Genomic DNA, 23578 nt, shown 5'->3' with positions numbered 1-23578 from the left:
TAAGAGTCCTACAAACAATAAGAGTCGTCAGTCAAACATTCATAAAAGCCTAAAATGAATAGGAGACTGAGACATTTAAACTGGAAACAAGAGAAAACCAAACCAAAGTAACCACATACCTATCAACATTTAGTGGCATTTTTTTTCTGCAGCCACACATGAAATAATAATAATAATAATAATAATCTTTATTTGTATAGCACCTTTCATACATACATGTAACTCAAAGTGCTTTACAGTATAAATAAAATAAACATTAAAAGGAGATAAGACAAAGACAAAAAGACAAAAAGAAAATGTTAAAAGAAATTAAAGATAAAAATATTAAAATAACATAAAAAGTAAAAAGTGAAGTAAGATAATAAAAAGTAAAGTAAATAAGATAAAACTATTAAGACAGAGTTTCTTAACTAAAAGCGGATCTAAACAGGAATGTTTTGAGACTGCTCTTAAAACTATGCAGGGATGAAATGCCTCTGAGCTCTTCAGGAAGAGAATGAAAGGATCCTTGGTAGCCTCGTCCACGGACGTAATTTTGGGGGGGGACAGGGGGGACATGTCCCCCCCACTTTTTCAAAAGCCGGTTTTGGTCCCCCCCAGTTTTTACGGTTAAAACCAAATATTTAAATAGCAACGAATCCATGTCCCCCCCACTTTTGAAATCAAAATGACGTCCATGGCCTCGTCACTCACGCCAGCACAATCTGTGTGTAGCCATTCCTTGCAGGATTCACACTGCACCCATTTGAGATGTGTTACCTCAGGGTAGAGTGACCTGGATGTGGAGAAAACATATTATAAAAGCCCAAAATCTACTGCAAGTATTCCTATAGAGAAGAATGTTTTATAAAGTACCAACCTTCCTGTCCCCAGCTTTTGGAAGACACAGACGTTCATATCAGCTGCCATACACTCATGTTGTCGATTTTTCAGAATGTCCTGTTAACATGCCGACAATGACATAACATGCTGTTATGTAATCTTAAATGTGTCAACATTCTGATGTGTGTAATTTTGATGTGAAGTTTTCAGTTTGCCTTTGTATTTACATACTTTATCAGCTAATCCCTTTCACACTGTAAATATTTTTCTCTAACCTGGCTTTGGAAGTTTGTGATTTGAGTGCATGCCCTTGATGTTGCTACATGCCTTTGTTTTGAGCACTGTTTATGATGACAGTAATGGTCCCTCCCCTCAGTAAACTAGATGTTAAACTTATCTACTTAGTATGACTCAGAACAATGAGATAATTAACTTTGAAATGACATCTCATAACAAAAAGTGCACTGCCTGACCAGAAATAAACCTTTTAATTCACTAAAATGTCTTTTTTGTCACTATAAATATCTGTATGGTAGTACTTGGGCTCCATCTAGTGGCCAAATTTTGGAACTTACTGAAAACTATTTCTCACAAGAAATACCACGCAAACTCACACAAAGCTGATCTCAGCATGTGATTTAGTTCTATGATCTAAATCATTTTGCCAGTACAATTTATTTTAAACCTTTAGTGGGTCTTTAGTGCCTCAACTTGGCCTGTCGAGGGTGCTACAGTACCCAAAAACCTAAGAAAACATAAAAACTCACGCTGCAATCCTGTTATGCAGAATACAGACAAGTAATGGGTCGTGTATGATCAGGGCTGGCATTTTTGGTTTAGACCGGCCCCTCATAATTAGCGGAGCACAACTGACTTGTAAACACAACCTTCTGTGTACTTGGATACAGACCTGTGCATGATCAAAGGCTCCAGCAACTTCAAATCTGCTCTGCCTGTGGTTTGTGAATAAATGTTTTTGAGAACTTGCTGCTCAACTTGCCTTCTTTCAAAGACAAAGCTAGTCCACTAATGGCTTTGTAAGATGGTCCCTAGCTACTTCCTTATTCTGCTCTGGTGTAGAATCCAAGCAGGATTTTGAAGTGATTTCTAGATATGAACCCTACTGACCATGATACATGGCAATGTTAATTTGTTGAGCCCTCAGTGTATGTACCAAATTCATGAACTTTATTTTAACCACATACTAATAATTAGTGAGGTCACAGCAGTGGTGCAAAAAGGGGGTATGCAGCGTATGCAACGCATAGGGGCGCTGCACTAGAGGGGGCGCCAAATCGATGCCAGAAAATTATTTGCCGAGTTGATCGGGGGTGGGGAGTGGAGTGCGGGGGGTGTCTAGTATGTTTGCATACACCTCAGAAAGTATGTAGTTGCAACCCTGGGTCACAGCATGTCTCAAAAAACGATAATTCCTCAAACCACTGAGTTGGAGCTTGATTCATTCTGAAGTGATCACGTGACTATGATGTCCGAAGCTTCATTTTGGCTCACGTTCACTTGACTGTTTCAGAGGCTGGTTCAAAAGGAGCAAATCTTCGCTCGTGCATCGATGGTTGAGCGAGGGAGAGAGAAATACAAATAGACTAGACACCTACAAACAGAGGCGGTCTTTGCATAGAGGCGTTGCTAGGCAATTGCCTTGGGCCCCTCCCACTGTAGGGCCCCCTTGTCTAGCTAACTTATTTCTCGCATATTAATGTTGATGGGCCCCCTAGCTAAATTCGCCTTGAGCCCCCAAATTGCTAAGTCCGCCACTGCCTACAAACATACACATACAAGCACTGTCATATCTAATAGCAAAGATGGAACCTGCCAGAAAAAGAGGACGTTCTGAAGTTTGGGATCACTGAGCTTATGCCATCTAATAAGGTTGAGAACTGTTTAATAAGCTTTAGTATATTTAACCGGTAACAATCCCTACATTTATTTTACATTTAAAATACTGCAGGAATACTGTTTTAGTTCAGGTGAAGTGTCTAGTATGCTCACAGCAGTTGGCTTACAACAACAATACATCATCAGTGCTAAGACATTTTTGGGCAAAACATGAAACCATACATCCTCAAAGCCACATTGTCATGTAGGTATGAAGAGCCTATATTGTTTTACATTTACATATTCAAGCTTTATTTATACATTTTTTGTTAATGCTGTTAACACTAATACATTTAAATGTGTACGTTTTCCAATCGGTATTCATGTGCATAGGAAATGTTATATATTTTTATGAAGAGTATATTAGATACAAAATGAGTCACATTAATTCTTAGGAACAAGACAAATTATTGACAAGGCATTGCTAAATATGATTTTGAAAGACTCACATCCCTTTAGTATTGTTTACGACACAGAATTTAGGGAATTTGTAAAAATTTTATATCCTACTTACAACATCCCATCTCAAAAGTCTTTAATTAAACGCTAAAAATGAATTAATAAAATACGCTGCTTTCTCTGTCCACCAGATGGCGGTATTGTCCACTGGTTCATGAGGCTTCATGAAGTGAACCTATTTTCAGTACAATTGGATAGAAAGCTTAGAATTCCCATCACTAGACCTATAACGATTAACCATGTAATATCTACGCATCATCCTCTTGTTAGACCGCGTTTATTCGTCACTTCAAACGAGCTCATAACAAACTGCGCGGATTAACTGTTTAGTTCCCAAAGATAAATAAACGGTAATTGTTAATGAAGGCCAGGCGAGATGGACACCTGATCACGACTTGTACTCGGCTATTTAATGTCCGATCCAAGCAGCAAAGATGTGTTTCAAAACGAGTTTGATATTTTAGTGTGTAGTCGTAATGGGTCTTCAGCGAGTCTTCATTTTTATGACTCTGATCGCTGTCGTTAGTCTCGGTAAGTTTATCTGTGTGGTTGTTGTATTTGTATTGGTTCAGTTATTGGGTTTCTGAGTTTGTCGTCCTCTCGTGTTGCAGCGTTCGGTTCGACGGGAGAGCGAGAACAACGACGTGAAACTGGCCTGCTGCTATCACGAGTGATCAGAGACTACAAAGGTTTGAGTGTTGTCTGTATTGCGCTGTCTCCCAACAGTTACTGGGACACAACTATCAGGTCTTGGATGCACTGTATTCATGGCTGCTAGTTTAATTTGGTTAGTGTGGCGTTTTTTGTGGCTTGACCTAAACCTTACAGCTATCTGCATTATGGGTGCAATCTCTGTTTATAGATGCTCGTGGTGAACCAGGCCAGCTCAAGAAACTGCTGCTTGTGGAAGGGTCGGGGATTGGTCCAAATCCTGAGCCAGTGAAAGAATGACCTGGAAGGTAAAGTTTTACTACTGTTGTGCTTTCCCCATTTTGGAGACCTTGCATGGTTCCTGGCCTTCACCTTGTTTAGCTGACTTCCTTTTCACCGACTTCCCCCATGTTCCTCCCAGGCATTAATAAAGCAGATGTAGTGGGACCATCTCTATGGGGTTGGGACCTCTGGCATTCTTTGCTGTGCCCTGAACGTCCTGCAGCACTCCAGACCACAACCTTCTGTGTACTTGGATACAGACCTGTGCATGATCAAAGGCTCCAGCAACTTCAAATCTGCTCTGCCTGTGGTTTGTGAATAAATGCTTTTGAGAACTTGCTGCTCAACTTGCCTTTTTTCAAAGACAAAGCTAGTCCACTAATGGTTCTGTAAGATGGCCCCTAGCTACTTCCTTATTCTGCTCTGGAGTAGAATTCAAGGTGGTACATTTTTAGACCCTGAGATTGTGTGTAGGTCATAGCCGTCAGGGTTCACATGGCAGTGTAAATTTGAGCCCTCTGTGTTCCATAACTGGCACCAGGAGAACAATTCATGGTTATCAGATTCAAGTTATCTGCTACACTTAAAAAGTGAAGAGGGTTTGTAATAAGGGTCCATGTTCTCTTGCAGTTTTTATCTGCACTAAGTGCTGACTTCTTACATGTTATGTTCAAATGTAGCCTATTTCTAACCCTTTTAGGTGTGTATTATGTACCAAAACATGTTTGGAGGAGTTGGTATAAAAGACATCTGCTTTTAAAGACTTGGGCATTTTCAATGCTAAAATGTATTTGGACACAATTGGGCTACTACATGTCTTGCTCTAAAAGCACTCCAAATATTATTTTAGGACCTATATGATGGATGTCACAGCTAATGAAAACGGAGTGAGGTTTAAACCATTAAAATGTAACGAGGTTGGGATGGTAAATGTATTTGGTTAAAGATTACTGATTACCTGTGAGGGCATTAGCCATAGGCCCAACTACAATACCTTCTCTAAGTTTTATCCCCGCACCTCCATTTCAGCCATCTATGCAGAAAACATGGAGGAATAAAGAATACTCTAAGGTATAGAGGGGGAGAAAAAGCAACACTTGTTTACTTACTGTGCATATGAAAACACCACAGTTTTGGCAATCTCTTTGGAGCCACTGTTGTGGATACTGTATGCTCCATTCAGCAAGGTTCCAGGTCTCCTGAAACCCCTGTCTATAATTGCTTTCTTAACAAAACTAGTATATTTTAGTTACCTTAGTATATCCATTTCCCAGTCTTTTGGAGAAAGATGGAGGCTTAGAGAGTCATAGACTCTGATTTGTTTCAAGACACCGTCTATAACCAAATGTTAGGATTGAAAGAACATACAACAACAATTTAACAAAAGTTTTTGGCCAGCGGTTGTTGGAACAGTATTCTAGCAGTGCAAAACATGTAGGATACGTCTTTGGAGAGCCATCGAAGAATTGTACATTTTCATCCTTTTCTTCATTCCTTTTGAGTTTTGATGTTTATCTTAGCCTGATACTAGCTGTCAAAGAGACTGAGCATTTATAATTTTGCTAAACGTGACGTGTAAAATCTCATTTAAGCTTCCATTAAATGAACACAAACATTCAGTCTTAACTTATCTCCATCATTTAGACCATTTCATTAATCAGGATACTCAGTATAATCAAGTTATTTATACATAGAATATAGAAAAGGCCTATAGAAAACATCAGCATCTATGCAGACTTTAATAACCCTTAATGTAGGATGTCACATCCCCAAAAGGACAATACAACTTCCAAAATTAAAACAACAAAAACCTCACCTATTTTATCTGGAAGTCTGTAATATAAATATTTTACTCAACAGAGTTGACATCTCCTTGCAGAATTAAGTCTTGCATGTCCTATAGAAGTCTATAAAAGCCTATAGAAGTCTATAGAATGCATTACACCCTTTCCTATTCTCACAGCATCACACACATCCTAACTGACTTTACAGCACAGCTGCATTTAACAGCAGACATTCTGCTTTTAGGCAGTAGGTGAAGAACAACGGGTGATCTGACAAGGTATGTGCATTGGCATGGGGGTGACCCAGCACAGTGGGGTTCACTCTAGAAAAATAAGAAATAAATGTCTTTTCAGGCAAAGGACTGGAGCTGAATAAACAGACTGTCTGGCCTATAACTGGATGTCTACTCCCCCTACCAGAATCTTAACGCCAACCAAAATGTAGCTACGTTCTTATGTAACTTTTGTTGCACTCTGTAGCCAGGCTTAAACCGTTCCGAAATGATAACGCAAAGTTCCTTTTACCTCCTACGAATTCTGATACGGCTACTGTTGTGTCAGTGGTTATATAGCTGCTCCCTGCCCTCAGGTACAGTGAGCACTGCTATACTGAGGTGGTGTCCTATGCAGGTCTTGTCGCACGTGAAACTGGTGCAGCGGCTAAAGCTCTCTGTGTCCAGATCTCACTTATTCATGCACTTATAAAATACAAGACTTCTTCTTTGGGATATTCCCGTTTAGAGGTTGCCACAGTCAGGAGGACAGTCAAAAACTCCACTGCTGTCTCTCCCAAACATTTCCATGCCTCCACTGGAATATCATCCGGTCCAACTACCTTACCACACTTCATTCTCTGAATTGCAGCCCTTACTTCCTCCTTACTCACCTGGGGCACTTCCTGATTCACAACCTCTACCTCTTCTAACCTTCTTTCTCTTTCATTCTCTTGATTCAACAGTTCCTCAAAATACTCCTTCCACCAAGACACTCTCCTCATCAGACAACACATTACCACCTTTATCCTTTATCATCCTAACCTGCTGCACATTCTGCCCATCACGGTTTCTCTGTCTGGCCAATCTGTACAGATCCTAAATTGGGTAAATTGGCAGTCAACAAATTCTCCCTGAGTGTGTGTCTGTGTCTCTATGTTCAATAAAAAGTAGTGTCTGAGTGTGTGTGTGTGTGTGCTTGTATGCCCAGTGGTAGATGGTGCTCTGCCACTAGGGTCTGTCCTCTCTCCCCTTCCTGCACCCCATTCAGTCCCCCAGGGGACTGTGGCTTCTGGTGGAGAGTACGCTGTGCGCAATTGGCTGCCGCTTCTCGCCGGTGTGTGTGTGATTGGTTGTCTGTGACTTGTACCTGTGTTAAATTGTAAAGCGCCTTGGGAATTTGGAAAGGTGCTATATAAATCGAACATTCACAGACACACACTCAGGGAGAATTTTTTTTTTGTTGACTGCCAATTTACCTAACCTCCATGTTTTTGGACTGTGGGAGGAAACCGGAGATCCCAGAGGAAACCCACACAAACACAGGGAGAACATGGAAACTCCACTCAGATAGGGACTTGAACCCAAGACCCCAGTGCTGAGAGGCAAACGTGCTAACCACCAAGCCACCGTGTTGCCCATGTGCCCATGTGCCCATGTGCTCTTCCTTTTTCGTAAATTAAGTGTTAACTATAGCCATCTTTATCCTTTTAGCAAAATCTACCACCATTTGTCCTTCTGTATTCCTTTCATTAACACCATATCTACCCAACACCTCCTCATCACCACTGTTTCCTTCACCAACATGCCCATTAAATCTGCTCCAATAACCACTCTCTCTTCTTTAGGAACCTTCAAAACAACTTCATCTAACTCTCTCCAGAATTCCTCTTTCTCCTCCAAGTCACAACCTACCTGAGGAGCATAAGCACTGATGACATTCATCATCACCCCATCTATCTCTAACTTTACACAGATCACCCTGTAACTTACTCTCTTTAAAAGCAACCAGTCTGCTGAATGCTGTGGCTGGAATGCAGTATTTTTTGTGATACGGTCATTTTCATGACAGGGAATGACTTTGCTATTAATTGTAATTCATCTAATCACTCTTCACAATCTAGAGTTAATACAAATTGCCACCATAAAAACCTGAGGCCTCAAAACTTTTGGCCATGACTGTAGAGTGCTGGGTGGACTCTTCCACACATTTCAACTATGATCTGTGTTTGTCTCTCCCTGATTTCATGACATTTTACAGTATTTACAGAGTTTTCATAGATTCCATTTTAAGTAGTCAAAATATCAACTGCTGTCAATGTGGATGACAGATTTAGTTTCCCTTGCGATGTCAAGACTGGAGTAAAATGGAGGAGACTGTGGAGGCCTGTCCTGTTTTACCTTAGAAACTCTGACTGGGAGTTACTTCAAGTGTGAATAGTTCTGGGGACGTTTGTAAATTCCTGTGTGTTAAAACCATTTAGGCTCTTCGAAAAGGTTGTGTTTAGGATAAAAATAGGGAATGACAAATTGTCACAAAGAGGACAGCAAGAAAACAACGAATGTGTCAACACGTGTATAAACACACGTGTATAAACACACGATTTGAACTCGTGAAGCACACAAGCCAATAACACGTTTTAAAAGGTAAAACAACACTTCAAGGGACATGACATGACAGTAAGAATGGAGCTTGATATTTAACAGCAGTAGGTTCGCTCCGTTTCTGACTTTCACTTAAGCATCTGCAACAGTTGGTCTTTCATGTGTTAGGTTCCCTTCCCCCCTTCTGTCTGATAGATAATGCTGACATGCTGATCATTGGAGCCAGAGAAAACCCACTGTCTGGAAGGTTTAACGAGACAGATGTCTAATAGAGAGAGGATACCGGCAGCCTCCAACCACCGTTGTGTTCCAACAGCACACCCTGGTGGGTGCATGCAAGAGTGTCACTGGAGTGTATGGGCACGCAAAGAACATCCACTTTAGTAACCAATGAAGACAATCCCTTTTAGTATATGAGGCATCACTGGCAAAAAAGGCTATTTGGATCCTTTCTCATAAAAAAAAAAAAAACTGCTGCCGGATTTTCAAAAATACACATGAGTGTATCTTCCATTGCTCAGCAGGTGGATTAAGCTAGCTCCTGCTCTGCTCCTGGTCTGTTCTCTTCCAGATGAATTACGCTTCCACATGCATACAGTAAAGGGAAGGCATTATTCTGGTATCTAACTGATTGTGTTCTTGTCAGTCAAGCATAATCGAGCTGCTGTAACCATTGCATTGCTGTTTTTCAGCTCTCCCCTCACGCCACAAAACTGCAGCCAGGTGTTTCAGAAAAGCTTTAGTCTCCTGTTTTGCTTCAAATATCACTATTGCCTGATGACATTACCCTAACATCCAGCAAATGTTTCTGTAACCTGACACTGTCCGAACTTGCATGAAATCTAGCAAATTAAACTGTTCTACATTCTTGTTTGTCTGTTAATGTATTCTGGGGCTGTACAAACTGTTACTGAATTGCTTACCACTTTCACTAATGTTTTCACTCAGTGTACTGTGTTATATCATGCAGAAATATCATGCAGAAATCTTCTTCTTGGTTGCTGTGAAGAATGAACAGAAGCATGGTTGTATTCTGGTGAAGCGGTTTTGGGGTAGCAACAGCATTTTCTGAATTTTGCATGTGACTTGTGTTTATAGATGGGATAACTATTTGTCAGCTGAGTCATATTGCTCTCTACTCTAAAACCATCAAACAATTTAAAAAAATGATTTTAAAAAAGTAAACTCTGGGGGAATTTTTTAAAACAAGAAAACACCTAAAACCTGTTGTCAAGTGTCAGGTACATTTCACTGGACATCTTAAGTCCACAATAAAAGTTGATAGTGGGTAATTGTAATTGTCAGGCAGGGCATTGGGGGTTACTGAGACATCAGCACCCCAGGCTCCCCTGACCTCTGGAGGCTGGGTCAAGGACAGGAGGCCACGGCACTGGAAAGGAAGATTCTCCACAGGCTGGTGTACGCAGGGAAACACGGAAAACCAGTGATTGGTCCTCAGTGATTAACAAGAAGTCAAGTAAATGCAGTGCAACATAACAGTGCAACATACATTATTGTCAAAGGGAAGAAAACATTTGCTGTTTTTTTTTAGCTATATTGTTTGTTATGCATTACTTAATCAGTGAGCACTGACAAATGTTTTAATATTGTTACAGTTTTTTATGACTGCTAACATGCGTTTGTCCAATCTGTAGTCACATTTTCAAAACTCTAAACACAGTGAACACAACATCAGTCTTCAGTGGCTATGCAATTAGTACAATTCATGTTGTTTTTGCACAAAATCCAGTCATTTTACATGTTTCCATAATGCTTACATTTTCTATACACACAATATCCAATAACAAAATTCTGGATCATTTTTGTCTTATTTACAAATGCTTGCACACAGCATGTCAAAAATGAAAACCTAAGGTTCAAAACCTTAAATATTGTATAAAATGCAAAGTTCTCCAAAAACAAAGGCAGCTGAAAAGCTATTACTGTAATACATATTTTTTTGTACATATAGATCAATTAAGCATTTAAATAAAATACAGTAATGTACCTGGTCAAGAGAGAAGCAAATATAACTATTTGTTCTGCAATCTCAAGTGCTGGTTTGGTCCTTCACAAAAGCCAGATTGGTCCCTATAACAGTGACCTCCTTCTTTCGTTTTTGAATGAACTCTACCAACAACTGGTCAACAGGTGGGAGGAAACACTAGGACAGTGGTTCCCAAACTTTTTCTGCCGTGCCCCCCTTTAGTAGATGAGAATATTTTTGTGCCCCCCCTACACCCCCCCCCCCCTCATATTGACTAGGGATGCACCGATTCACGTTTTTCACTTCTGATACCGATTCAGATATCTGAGGCTTCGTATCGGCCGATACTGATCCGATACCCAGTGGCGGACTTAGCAATTTGGGGGCTCAAGGCGAAATTAGGTAGGGGGCCCATCAACATTAATATGCGAAAAATAAGTCAGCTAATCAGGGGGCCCCTACAGTGGGCTGCAGTGGGAGGGGCCCAAGGCAGTTGCCTAGCCATGCCTCTATGCAAAGACCGCCTCTGCCGATACCGATCTGATAGAGTAAAACTGTGCTGAATCGACTTAAAGCATTTTTTTTAAAACACAGACATACTGAATTACAAGTTTATTGAAAACTCTGCACCAGTATAGCACACTTAAACACACATAAAACATGTAAAAACAACACAACTTGCATTTGTTCAGTCAGTGCAATTATGAATATAACATTGAATGTAAAATAAATAATACCAAAGAACCTGAAACTTACAAAAACAATAGGTTCACAACTTTGGTCAAACGTGAAAAAATAAACTGCAAGAAACCTTTTAAATGGTTCAAGAATTCTAAATATAATTTAAAATAAATAAGGAGATGAAATAAGAGAAACAGCAATACATATGCGGCTAGTTTGCAAGCGCAGACATCACGCAGAGCACAAAGCATGTAACAGCCAGAAATATGTGTACTGTCTCTTTAAGGGAGCGAGTTGAGCGCGCGTATGGAATATTGTTTTTTTAGCTTTCTGTCGTAGACCGAGTCAGACCACTGCTCTTTATTTTATTTCTGTAAGTAACGCATTAAATGAGCTTTGGACAACTCACCAGTTCATGTATGAACAGTGAAGTATTGCTGGAGCCCAGGTTTATTTTGGTCAACCAGCAAATCAACGGAATAAGTGGAATACCACCAGCGCGAGTATTAGGTTGAACTAACTCCGAAAAGCAAGCAATACAAGCATAGAATTAGACTGAATAGATCTGTTTTTATGGATCGGTCACATTGTCCCCGATACCCGATCTAGAATTTTTTCAGATATTAATATCGGAATCGGTGCATCCCTAATATTGACACATGTGCACGTTTTACTTTCAAGCTCCGCGCCCCCCCTGCAATAGCTCCGCGCCCCACCTAGGGGGCGCGCCCCCCACTTTGGGAACCACTGCACTAGGACATTTGTGATGGGACAATGTAGCGTTCTGTCATTCTCATGTCATCACAAACTGGTTTATAATCAACCCAACTGGCAGTAATCAACCCAAGAGGAAAATGCTAAACCAGGGTGAGATGCACCTCTGACCTGTGGTTGAAACCATTGGTTGATCTAAACCTTCACCAATTCCCTTTCTTACTGTAACTGAATGTTCACCTGCAAACAATTTAATCAAATTATGATAAATGACCAAAATATAACAAATAAATAAACTAAATAACTAAATATAAAATGATGACTTAGAGATTATGACGACATGTTCAGCACTTTTGCATACAATGACCCAGGCGGTGACCTAAAGACTAAATGTTTTGGAGGGTAAGACAATTCAACAAACATTCTGTACAACACATTTTGATAAACATGATATAAGAAATTGATAATGTAAAAAACAACAGACAATTGTCCATGTTCATTTGCAAAATGTACAAAAGCATTTGCAAAATGTGAAACACAATGAGAAATGCAATTATGATGTGCACAAGTGACAAGGAGATGTGGAGATTGAATTAACAGTTTTGAGAATTTCAATTCTGATCTCAGAAATGATCCAAATCGACTGAGAAAAACTGTAAAATGAAAAAAATATTTATACAACTACATAAAATCATAAGTTGTGCCAACATTGCCCTGGTCTGTCTTTTGGTTGAATGTAAAAACAATTTTATGTATATTTGTAACCCCAAATCTGAGTTTCATCTGGCAGACTTGTTTTGTCCCTTGTCTCAAGAATCACTGATTTGTAATTTACTAAAGCTGGAAGGTACTGGAAAATATTGAAAATAGACATTGAAAGTGCTTGAATTTGACCAGGGAAAAGGTGTATGAACCATGTGTATGAACCAACAACCAGGTTATTGTAGCAGTCTGGCTGATTTGGTGTTTTGGTTTAAAGGGAACCCCGGCTGGTAACACTTGTAAGCTTTAATATGCTGTAATTAATCTAAATTATTAAGACATGTTGTAAAAAAATCACAAAAGCAGCAGATTTATTTACAAATCAACGCTTTTATTCGAAATATTTGACATATGGGCGCAGTCATGTTTTCTGACGCGCAATGCCTGCTGGGTAGATGACGTCAAACGGGTTGCAGCGCGCTAAACTTGACTGGACGAATACAGCTACCAAAAGACCCGCGGCTCTGCTCACATCAGTCCCGATGCGTTTGAGTCATTCAGTAGAGCTCGACTGGTGAGAGAGTTGACGGGTGCTGTTGGTTTTAAACGTAGACTAAAACACAATGCAGTGCCCACAGTTTTCCTACACAGAAAGTCCAAAAGCCCCAGAATGTGGAGTGAGAGCCGCACGAAGAAACGTGAACATAAACATGCGCTGGATTCCAGAGGTGGGGACTCGAGTCACATGACTTGGACTCGAGTCAGACTCGAGTCATTAATATTAAGACTTTTGACTTGACTTGAAAAAATATTCAGAGACTTAGACTTGACTTGGACTTTTACACCAATAACTTGGGACTTGAATTGGACTTGAACCTGTTTACTTGCAAAGACTTGATTTTTTTTACCTCAAATCTAAATTTTAAAACGCATATTAATATTTATAAAGTGCGCCCCATTAATTTCATTTCCGTCCTTCTGACGCAGACCAGTCCTCTGCTTTTCCACACTCTGTACAGCTCTGTGTGTGCATGAGCTGCAGCACAACCAATCAAATGGGGGGTTGGCGAACGTAAATTTTTACAGGGCGGGGTGTAAAATGGACACAAATTAAGTATTATATCGCGATCGATCGATCGCCAGTGGTTGGTGCCAGAGCGAACTAGTAACTCATTGAATCATAGATGTGGATCAGATGTAAATAAACTAGATTTTTTTCCGGCGTGAGAAATCGGATGTGTGGCGTGAGAGCGTGTGAAGACGGTCAAATGCGTGAGAGTTGGCAACCCTGGGTTCTGTATCTGAACTCGGGGAAGAGAGCCTCTCTCTGTCACCATCATAATATCCAGTTATATCTCAGCATGGATTGTGTATTTGAAGACATCTACGTCGAGAAAAAAATATATTGACAAAAGTGGAGCGAGTTTTCAGCTATGGGGACATCATTCATCGTGCACAAATGACATACAGACTTTTGGCCAGCAAATGCAATGCAGAATAGTTTACTGAAATGTCTAAAGTTGCAGATTCCTGTTAATTGTTCAGTTCTTATATTTGTTTGTCTTGTGTCACTCACACATGTTCTCCAAGAAACCAGATAAGAGAAGAGAGGGAAAATGCTGTTATGGTTCTTTGTATTGTACTGTGAAAATATCAGCACCCCTACCGGCCACCTCTGTCCACAGCGGCTGTTGTTGTCGTTGTTTGGTGACGTCATGTGCGTCCCTCAGGTGGGCGGAGCCCGTGATCCGTCTCACCTGAGGGTCGTTTGTTTGCCTATATATGTCTTGTCTTTGTACCAGTTGACTGCTGGTCATTATATCCTTAATTTGGATCTATTGCACGGGTTTTAGGTTTGCACACTTTATATTAAACCATCTTTTTTCCCTGAGACTTGGCGTGATCGCTTCCTTTTTGTTGCTCACCCCCGCCCGTCACAAGAGGTGTAATTTTAATTTTTTTTATACTTCGTGTTTTCAGTTGCACATGTTTTATCAAGATTTGAGGAGAATACAGATTTAAAAAAGAATGCATGTCTATTATTTACATTTAAAATATACCTGCAACATTGGTAAAAAAAAAAAAAAAAAAGACTCGAAAGGACTTGAAATTCCAAGTTTCAGACTTGGGACTTGACTTGACTATTGCCTGTCTTGACTCGAGACTTGACTTGACTTGAGTGTCTTTGCTTGAGACTTGACTCGGGACTTGAGGTATAAAGACTTGGACTTACTTGAGACTTGCAAAACACTGACTTGGTCCCACCTCTGCTGGATTCTCTACTGGCGTCCCGGCAACAACGTTTACCGCTAACGTTTAAACCTTTCAAAATTTAATATAGTTTAATATAATTAGCGGTCATTGATAAATCTGACAATCTGCTAGATACGAATCAATTACAGATAGTCGAGGAGTCCGTAGCTGTAGTGTTCTCCATCCAAGACGGATAACGCAACTCGGACATGACGTTTACATCAGATGCAGCGGCCAAAAAGATTAGGGTTAATTAAATGTGAATCACAACATATTAGCCTGTCACTCAGTCTTACTATTGGAATTTAGTCACTACTAGACATGTATAAAAGAAAGCCCTTTGACCTTATATGCGACGTCAGTCTTCAATAAGAGCTCGCTATTACACGTTATCAGCATAGAAAAACCGGTAAGACAAAAGTTACGGCCAGTCACTGCAACCATTTGACGTCACTAACTGCTGCGCCCGTCAGCAGTTATAAAAATGGCGACCTACGTGCAGCGGGAATTTACCGAAAATCTAATAAATCTGCTACTTTTTGTGATTTTTTACAACGTGTCTTAATAATTTAGAGTAATCACACGATATTAAGGCTTACATATGTTATCAGCCGGGGTTCCCTTAAAAAAATTGGAAACTGTGATATCACGAGCAACTTTGGAATGTTTGGTTTAGAATGTTTGGTTGGGAAGGTGGAATGTTTGGATTTCAGTTTTGATGCTGAAAAGCTCAGAACCGGTTATATGAGAATTTGCTCTGTGATTTACAAGCTTTACAAATCTTACAAATCTTACAAATAAGTTTTGATTTACAATCCCAGATCTTTCTATTTTTTCTGAATCTTTCTATCTTTCTATTCTTTCTACTTTTAATTTTGAGAATGAGTTTTTACCCCCAGAGAACTCACCTGCCAAGGCCTGGAGAAGAACAGAACTACTTCACAGACACACCAGGGTTTACCACTCATGGTGAGAAAAATATATTTTCATATACTGTACATAATATTATATTTCTATATAAGACAGTAGATTTAGTTCTTATGAGTATGGATTTCCTTATTCATAATAAAAATTGAATATATGTAGTAGGTTTCTAAGGTTTAGAAAAATAACCTATGTCTATTTATTCTACTAATGACTGTCAAGCTATTTATTTCCTGTGTACAGCACAATATAATTAATGGATCATGGGTTATTTCTTTGACTCAGCACAATTTTCATAAATCCCACAGCCATGGAAAAAGCAAATAAAAATAAACATTTTTAAAAAGAAACAGGTTTCTAGGAAACATGACATCACAAATTCTAGAGCATTCTCCCCACATTCTAATGACATCACTTGGCACCATGGCCCTTCTTATAATCACTTGTTCATTGGGAAACACTTACAAGGCATATGAGCCTCACTGTGCGTTGTGCTGGGTTTTACTTTACCTGCTGTGGGATTTTCAGGTGTGCCCTACAACTCCCAAGGTGGACCGGCACCCTTCCCTCACAGAAGTACGGCGGGACCATCAAATGTCGGCCATATTAACATGCCTGAAGGACCGTCTGTATGGGTCATCCACCAGCCCACAGGTCCACTCCACACTGGTACTGTGTAACACTGAAGATTACATGCGTATTCAACAAACCAAATAACCGTCCATGATAAAGTAAAAAAAAAAAACATTTATTACATTTATTTGTAAGGTCTGGCAGAGGTGCAGAACCATCAGAGGTGCAGACCCATGCATACACATGGCACTGTAGCCCTTCTTATAGACCTGAAGTTCTTAACAGTACACACTCATACTTTCTCTGTGCCCTTGGTTGGTGTTTTGCATTTAGACCCTGACATGGAGAGGCAGAGACACCTTCCTCAACCCCATGTTCAAGGGGAGGTTCTGAGGCAGATGCAGCCAGTCTACCTCCAGCCTGCTGGTGGGTTCTTCATTGATGACTGTCTTCTTTCATATAAACATTGATAAGATATTGTTACTTCTGTACAAATGGGCTAGAACTGACTTACATTACTGATATGCTGGAACGATACACACACCTCGGCTCAGTGGAGTCTGACTTATTAACGGACCCTAAATAAGGACTACATATGGTGACGTGGCCTTCGGCCATTATTATTATTTTTAAAAATATTTATATATTTTTTTAATTGTGATTTTTTTCACCGCAATCGAAATTTGTCCTCTACTTCTTACCCATCTTTGCAGTTAGAACACACACACACACACACACACACACTAGTGATTACTAGGGGGCTGTGGCACACACATGCCCAGAGCGTTGGGCATCCCTAGCCCGGCACCTGGGGAGCAGTTTGGGTTAGGTGCCTTGCTCAAAGGTACCTCAATCATGGCCTCAGGTCTGGGAATCGAACCCATGACCCTCCGGTCACAAGACCAGTTCCCTAACACCAGCCCATGACTGCTCCTACATTACATTGCAGTCAGGAGGAATAAGCTTCCTGAAGTCATGAGATGTGCACAGACTATAGCCACTTTCAGAAACAGAAAACATGTGCTCCCATGCCTTACAGATTAATTCGGCTGTTTTAGCTCTCAGGTGAAGTTTTGCATAGCTATTCTGTAGCTTTGATTTGATGCACTTTATATCTTTTATGTCAAATTTGTTTTTTAAATGTCTACATTTTATTTTTATTTTAATCATATATTTTCCTTGTTTCTAACATTTCGTTATTTAATTTTTGTTCTATTTAAATCAATTGTATTTAACTTGAATTATTTTTGTTAGCTTTTATCTGTAACTTTTGGCAAAAACAATCCTTAGGTGATATGTACTGGGACATAATAAACTTTACAAAACTTGTAACATGTAATAGTAAGTTTGACGCACCTGCCTGATCTTGCCTTGATTAGACCCCAGACTGGCACCTGAAGAAGGACCATCTGTATGGGTCATCCACCCTCCCACAGGTCCACTCCACACTGGTACTGTGTAACACTGAAGATTACATGCGTATTCAACAAACCAAATAACCATCCATGATAAAGTAAAAAACAAAAACATTTATTACATTTGTTTGTAAGGTCTGGCAGAGGTGCAGAACCACCAGCTTCCTGCACATGACCTGACCAGGAAAACATCAGTAGGTAAGAAATGCTTTCAGGTTTTTCACAATCTTTGTAGCTGGGAACATTGTAATCAAAACATTATCATCCAATGGTGTACAATTTAAAAATGGAAAAGAAAATATGACATCATCAACATTGATAAGATATTGTTAATTCTGTACAAATGGGCTAGAACTGACTTACTGAAATTCTCAAAAATCAAAACATTGTCATTCATTGTGTACTGTAATGAAAGCAACCAGTCTTTGGAATCATGCCATGTGTGTCCATAACAGGTGCAAAACCCTGGCTCTCAGCTCACCCCGTGCCTGTCTTTACTGGGGATGGTGGTTATGTCACCGAGTGTCCTCAGATGCCTGGCAGCCTAGAAGATCCTCATGCAGACCAGGAGCTGTACCTGCAGCAGCTCTACTTGCAGGACCCGTACTTGAAAGAGTACTACAGACTGCAGCTCTACTGGCAGCAGCTCTGCCAGCAGCATCCTCAGTGTCTGCCTCTCTACAGGGACTGGCATGAACACAGCCACACCTCCTACCTGTCCTACATGGAGTCATATCGTGCGGCCTTCCACCAAATCCGCATGGAGAAAGCTGTCAGGCAAAAAAGGACAACTCAACCACCTATGAGGAGGAAGAGAAAGAGGGAGACCTTTCCCAGCAAGAGACCCAGCAAGAGACCTCACGTAAACCTTCTCAGTGAGGAGCGGGACATATTTGATGCCATCATTACAAAGGAAGGAGAAGTGATCTTCTCCGAGCACATCCTAGACCTGCTGGAGGGGATTCCGAACATTCTGGATGTAGCTGCAGAGATGGGCTTCTCTATCTGAGTGTCAGGGCTGGCTCGGATGCGACTCCCCGGACCACCACTAGGAGGAGTCCACAAGCCAGTTCCAGGCGGGGTCTCCGCAATCAGTAGTGCTGCTGATTTGTTTTGTTCTCTATGTCTCACGTCACTCAGCCCTTTTATGTAGTTTGGTTCCCGGTTGTGGTCGTTGGTGTTTTGTCACCAGTTTATCTCATGTTTGTTGTTCTGTCTCCTGCTCGAGTACTTACCTCCTGCGACGCTCCCTGGCCTTTCTTAAGTTTTTCCCCTGCTGTTTCTCTTCCTGTGTGTTTTTGCTTTAGTTTAGGAAGGGTTTTTTGTTTGTTGTGGCGTTCGCCTGCCAGCCGGATACTTCCCCTGGCGTCTTTAGGTGATTTTCTCTTTAGCGCGTCCACTTAATTTCAGTGCTTACTGTTTCAGTGAGTCACTGCATTATAGAATGAGGATTCTTGCTACAATGTTCATTCATTTTTTAACAACCATCTCGGTTTCCCACAGAAAAGGCTAAGATAGCCTATGTCATGACTCTGCTCTCAGGGAAGGCGTTAAACTGGGCAACGCCAGTATGGGAACAACAATCAGAGACTGTCACTACCTGTGAACAGTTCTCCAAGGCTATGCGAAATGCCTTTTATCACCCCTCATCTGGAGGTGTAGTCGGTGCATGCCTACGGTGTAGTAGGCGAACTGATGGGGGTCCAGGTTGGGAGATAGACAGACTCTGAGGTGTTTAGAGACCAGTCTTTCAAAGCACTTCATGACTACTGGTGTAAGTGCAACAGGCCTGTAGTCATTTATGCTCTCCACCACGGACTTTTTTCGGAACTGGTATGATGATGGAGGACTTGAGGCAAGGTGGAATGTTGGCTTGTGACAGGGACATGTTGAATATGCAGGTGAAAACCCCCGCCAGTTGGTCGGCACACGCTTTTAGCACCTTTCCAGGTACGCCGTCGGGGCCAGCCGCCTTCCTGGGATTCACCGCCTTCAGTACTCGTCTCACTTCATGTTCCTGAAGAGTTAACATGCTAGTGCTAATTGAGAGTGGTGAATGTGTAGTTGTTGTCGCTGGTCTGACTGTATTGAAGCAGGCAAAGAAGTGGTTCAGCTCCTCTGTCAGCGAGGAGTCGGTACTAGCATTGTCCGGTTTCCTGCATCTGTAGTTAGTGATGTGATTTCTGCCCTGCCATATCATTCTATGGTCATTTCCAGCGAAGTGGTCCTCTATCTTCCTTTTGTACACCGTCTTGGCCTCGCTGATACCTCTTCTCAGGTCAGCTCTGGCTGCGCTGTCGCTGTACCGGGCCCGATCTATAGTAAAACCAAAGAGGAACATGTTAAGCATGTACATAGGGTTCTCCAGGTCCTCATGGAACATCACCTCTTTGTTAAGCTGGAGAAGTCCCTGTTCCATACCCAAGTAGTACATTTCTTGGGTTTTACTGTGGCTAGGAACACCGTAGCCATGGATCCTGCTAAAGTTAAGGCCGTCACTCAGTGGCCAGTCCTCAAGTCACTCCATCTGATTCAGAGGTTTCTGGGTTTTGCCAACTTCTACCAGCAGTTTATTAAAGGTTACAGTGATGTGGCTGGGCCTCTCATAGCTCTTACTAGGAAGACGCCGGGTCCGTTCAGATGGACTGAGGAGGTTCAATGGGCTTTCGATGCCCTCAGTGAGCACTTTACTTCTGCCCCAGTGTTATGTTTGCCTGATCTGGATCTCCCCTTTGTTGTTGAGGTTGACGCCTCTGACCAGGGTGTCGGGGCTATTTTGTCCCAACGTTTGGGCACCCCTCCTATGTTACACCCTTGCGCCTATTACTCCCACCGTCTTACACCTGCTGAGCACAACTATGACGTGGGAGATAGAGCTACTAGCCGTTAAGTTGGCTCTTGAGGAATGGAGGCACTGGTTGGAGGGGGCCAAACACCAGTTCATGGCCTGGACTGACCATAAAAATCTGGCTTACCTCCAACAAGCCAAATGCCTGAACCCTAGGCAGGCTAGATGGTCCATGTTTTTTGGGCGATTTAATTTTATCCTCTCCTATCGCCCTTGGACTAAGAACGCTAAACCAGATACACTCTCCCATCAATTCGCATCATCTCCGGAACAGTCAGGCCCCAGCACCGTCATCCGTGTGGCCAAGATTGCCGCTCCTATCCAGTGGGATGTTGAGGCTGCTGTTAAGCAGTCCCTAGCCATTACTCCTAGCCCGGGTGGTGAACCTGCAGGGTGATTGTTTGTCCACCCACACCTACGTAAGCGAGTCATGGAATGGGGACATGACTCGCCCTTTGCTGCCCATCCTGGCTCCCGGTACACCCTCGAGCTCCTTCAGAGATGGTTTTGGTGGCCTGGTATGGATCAGGAGGTCAGGGATTTTGTAGGGTCGTGTGTCTTGTGTGCCCATGTGACCCATGCGGACCCATTTGTGTCCGTGGATTTTTTTTTCGTGATAATACTGCCATACTGGTCATGGTGGACCAATGGTGGACTAAGGCCGCCAAATTTGGAGAACCGGTTAGTGCAAAAACTGTACTGTACTGTTGCTGCTGTCGCGCACCACTAACCAAGAGCAATACCTGTGCCGCGAACAGGTATTGCTCAGTGCCGCGCAACAGTTGCCTGGTGGCTCACAGCGTTGTCTCGCGTCAGTTATGGAGCAGTGGCTCGCGAAAGTTCTGTTGGCTTGCGTTCGGTGTCCTCTAAACAAGTGTATTTGCTGCGCATGCGCCCCGCACTTTTTGTAAACAAAAAAGCAGAAAATACTTTTGGTAGTAATTTTCGGTAGATAAAATATGGGAACTACAAATATTCGATCGAACAATTCCGTGGGATATCGTTAGGGTACACGCCTGCATGTTATACATTTCTTGAATGTTTTCAAATGAAAATACAGCATATGTAGGGCCGCACGCTGGGTCACTACAATAAATCAATGTAGCCAACTACGCCACCTAGGGTTTTAAGAGCCTAGGAACTCTAAATTAAGTTTAAACCGTCAAGGTGTTCAAGTTTACCACTCGCAGGTTCTTTAAATCTGGGGGTGAGCAATTCCAGACACCAACATAAATTATGTAAGAAATAACAATTTATTTAAAAGACACAATAACAAATGGAAACTCAAAAATCAGAAACTGGAAATGCTGCAGCAACCCATTAACTTAAATCATAAAAAGAACAACTTTACCCAACGTCAGGCTACACGGCAGACAGCTTAATGTACGACTAAGATGCAGTAGTTATGACTCAAACACAATAATAAAAACATCACGAGGACAAGAACGGCCGTCACCAGAACACAGTCAATCCGAGCGGACGGAGGGGTAACCGTAGTACAGGGCGATTCTTCGGCCAGCGCGATCTCCACTTCGTCCGACCCAGCAACCGCCCACTGTGATGACAAACACCAAGAGCAGTACTCCGACCAACACAACTCGCCGTTTGATTCAAAGCTTAGATGTCTAGCTTCCACCCCAAATCAATGAACAATACTCACAATTGACCCGGGAGCAGATACCACCAACTCCCAGGGTAAGCGATTCAAGCCTGGTTGGATTAGCAGCGTCTGCTTCGGATCCTAGCATCCTCGGCCTCTCGGTCTGCGTGACTCTCTCGTGGCGGTGCTGAGACTGCCGTCATGCAGCCCCTCGATGCCCTTACCCAAGGCTGGCGGAATGACAGCAGCTTCCTGTTCGAGCCCAGTACAATCGTGCAGCCCGGTTATCCCCGTCCGTGCGCGTATCACGCTGCTCTCGTATGTCGCCCGCCCCCCCCCAAACTAAACAAAAAATAAAATAAAATTATTTTACAGTGACAAAATATTGTTAAAAATAAAATAGAATGTTATTTCTCTTATTAAATATAAATAAAATTAGATAATAAATAAATAAATAAATATATACGGTTCAAAAAAAGGTTAAAAAACTTAGATAAGAGATTCAAAAGAGATTTTTAAAGAATCACCAGAATTTAGTTTGATGCGGAATACTTACATTTCTAGTCATTATTCAAGTGTAGAACCTGATGCAATAAATAACTCAGCCATGTCCCTTGAGAACCTTTCATGTTTCATGAGGATGTTGATGGTCACCTTATGAAAAACAATAATGAAAACTTGATTTATAGATTACATCAAACATAATAGCATCAGAGATGTCAAAACCAAATACAGGAAATAGTTGTGATTAATAAAGGAATGTAATGTTGTGATGTAACTTGGGTTGATTTTTCCTTACTTCAGGCATCACGACATCAAAGAATAAATCCAGTTCCTGAAGGTCATTTCCCATTTTCAAAGCTGCCCTGATCATTTCAGTCAGTTTGATGGCCTAATGGTGCATATACAAGGAATCTTGCATAGTAATTATTTTGCACATATATTTTTGTATGTGTGACACACCAAAGTGGATAAGAGACTAAATGAACTCTCAAAAATGTGGTACTGACCATTGTCGGTGACTACCAGCACCAAATAAAGGTGCAATGTTTCACATGAAATAACATTACCAATTCTGTTTTCCCACATTCATTATTTGGCCATATGTTTGACAAGATGCACATTAAATGTATAGACATGCATGCATGTTTTGTATGCAGAAATGCAATGAACATATGAAAGCAGAAATCATTCAGGGTGCTTGTGGGCAGTATATCTTAACTAATTAAGTGTATGTAAACATACATTCTCTTCACTGAAATGGCAGAACTTTGGCTTTAAAAGCTGCTTGAGTCGTAATGATGTTGCAGGATGTTTCCAAAGATACATCCGACTTGACTTTAGCTCATCTGAATGGAGTTCTCGATGGACTTTCTGCCGAGAGGTTGTA

At 41.4% G+C, this 23578-nt stretch overlaps 1 protein-coding gene and 2 long non-coding RNA genes across 3 annotated transcripts; 2 read left to right on the top strand and 1 right to left on the bottom strand.

Annotated features, from left to right (window-relative positions):
- The first annotated feature begins 3549 nt into the window (after positions 1 to 3549).
- Positions 3550 to 4445, top strand: LOC143513786 (uncharacterized). Its single transcript, XR_013130660.1, has 4 exons — positions 3550 to 3708; positions 3789 to 3866; positions 4040 to 4136; positions 4250 to 4445. It is a non-coding gene; the product is annotated as an uncharacterized LOC143513786 (long non-coding RNA).
- An 11142-nt stretch (positions 4446 to 15587) lies between these two features.
- On the top strand, positions 15588 to 22530 carry LOC143514164 (uncharacterized). Its single transcript, XM_077005038.1, has 6 exons — positions 15588 to 15797; positions 16281 to 16421; positions 16659 to 16751; positions 17705 to 17776; positions 17876 to 17938; positions 18196 to 22530. The coding sequence occupies exons 1-6, from the start codon at positions 15710 to 15712 to the stop codon at positions 18747 to 18749; spliced, it is 1011 nt and encodes a 336-aa protein (XP_076861153.1). The 5' UTR covers positions 15588 to 15709; the 3' UTR covers positions 18750 to 22530.
- Positions 22531 to 22753: 223 nt separating this feature from the next.
- On the bottom strand, positions 22754 to 23547 carry LOC143513785 (uncharacterized). Its single transcript, XR_013130659.1, has 3 exons — positions 23434 to 23547; positions 22988 to 23080; positions 22754 to 22842 (listed from the first exon to the last, which is right to left on the bottom strand). It is a non-coding gene; the product is annotated as an uncharacterized LOC143513785 (long non-coding RNA).
- Between the last annotated feature and the right edge of the window lie 31 nt (positions 23548 to 23578).

This window comes from Brachyhypopomus gauderio, chromosome 5 (genome assembly GCF_052324685.1).
Source record: "Brachyhypopomus gauderio isolate BG-103 chromosome 5, BGAUD_0.2, whole genome shotgun sequence".
Classification (NCBI taxonomy): domain Eukaryota; kingdom Metazoa; phylum Chordata; class Actinopteri; order Gymnotiformes; family Hypopomidae; genus Brachyhypopomus; species Brachyhypopomus gauderio.
This window is presented reverse-complemented; position numbering and strand designations above follow the sequence as displayed.

Coding starts and splice junctions, on each gene's coding strand:
- LOC143514164 (XM_077005038.1), top strand. CDS start 15,710: ATGAGTTTTTACCCCCAGAGAACTCACCTGCCAAGGCCTGGAGAAGAA. Junction 16,422..16,658: donor CACAGGTCCACTCCACACTG/GTACTGTGTAAC, acceptor TTTTGCATTTAG/ACCCTGACATGGAGAGGCAG. Junction 16,752..17,704: donor AGTCTACCTCCAGCCTGCTG/GTGGGTTCTTCA, acceptor TGCCTTGATTAG/ACCCCAGACTGGCACCTGAA.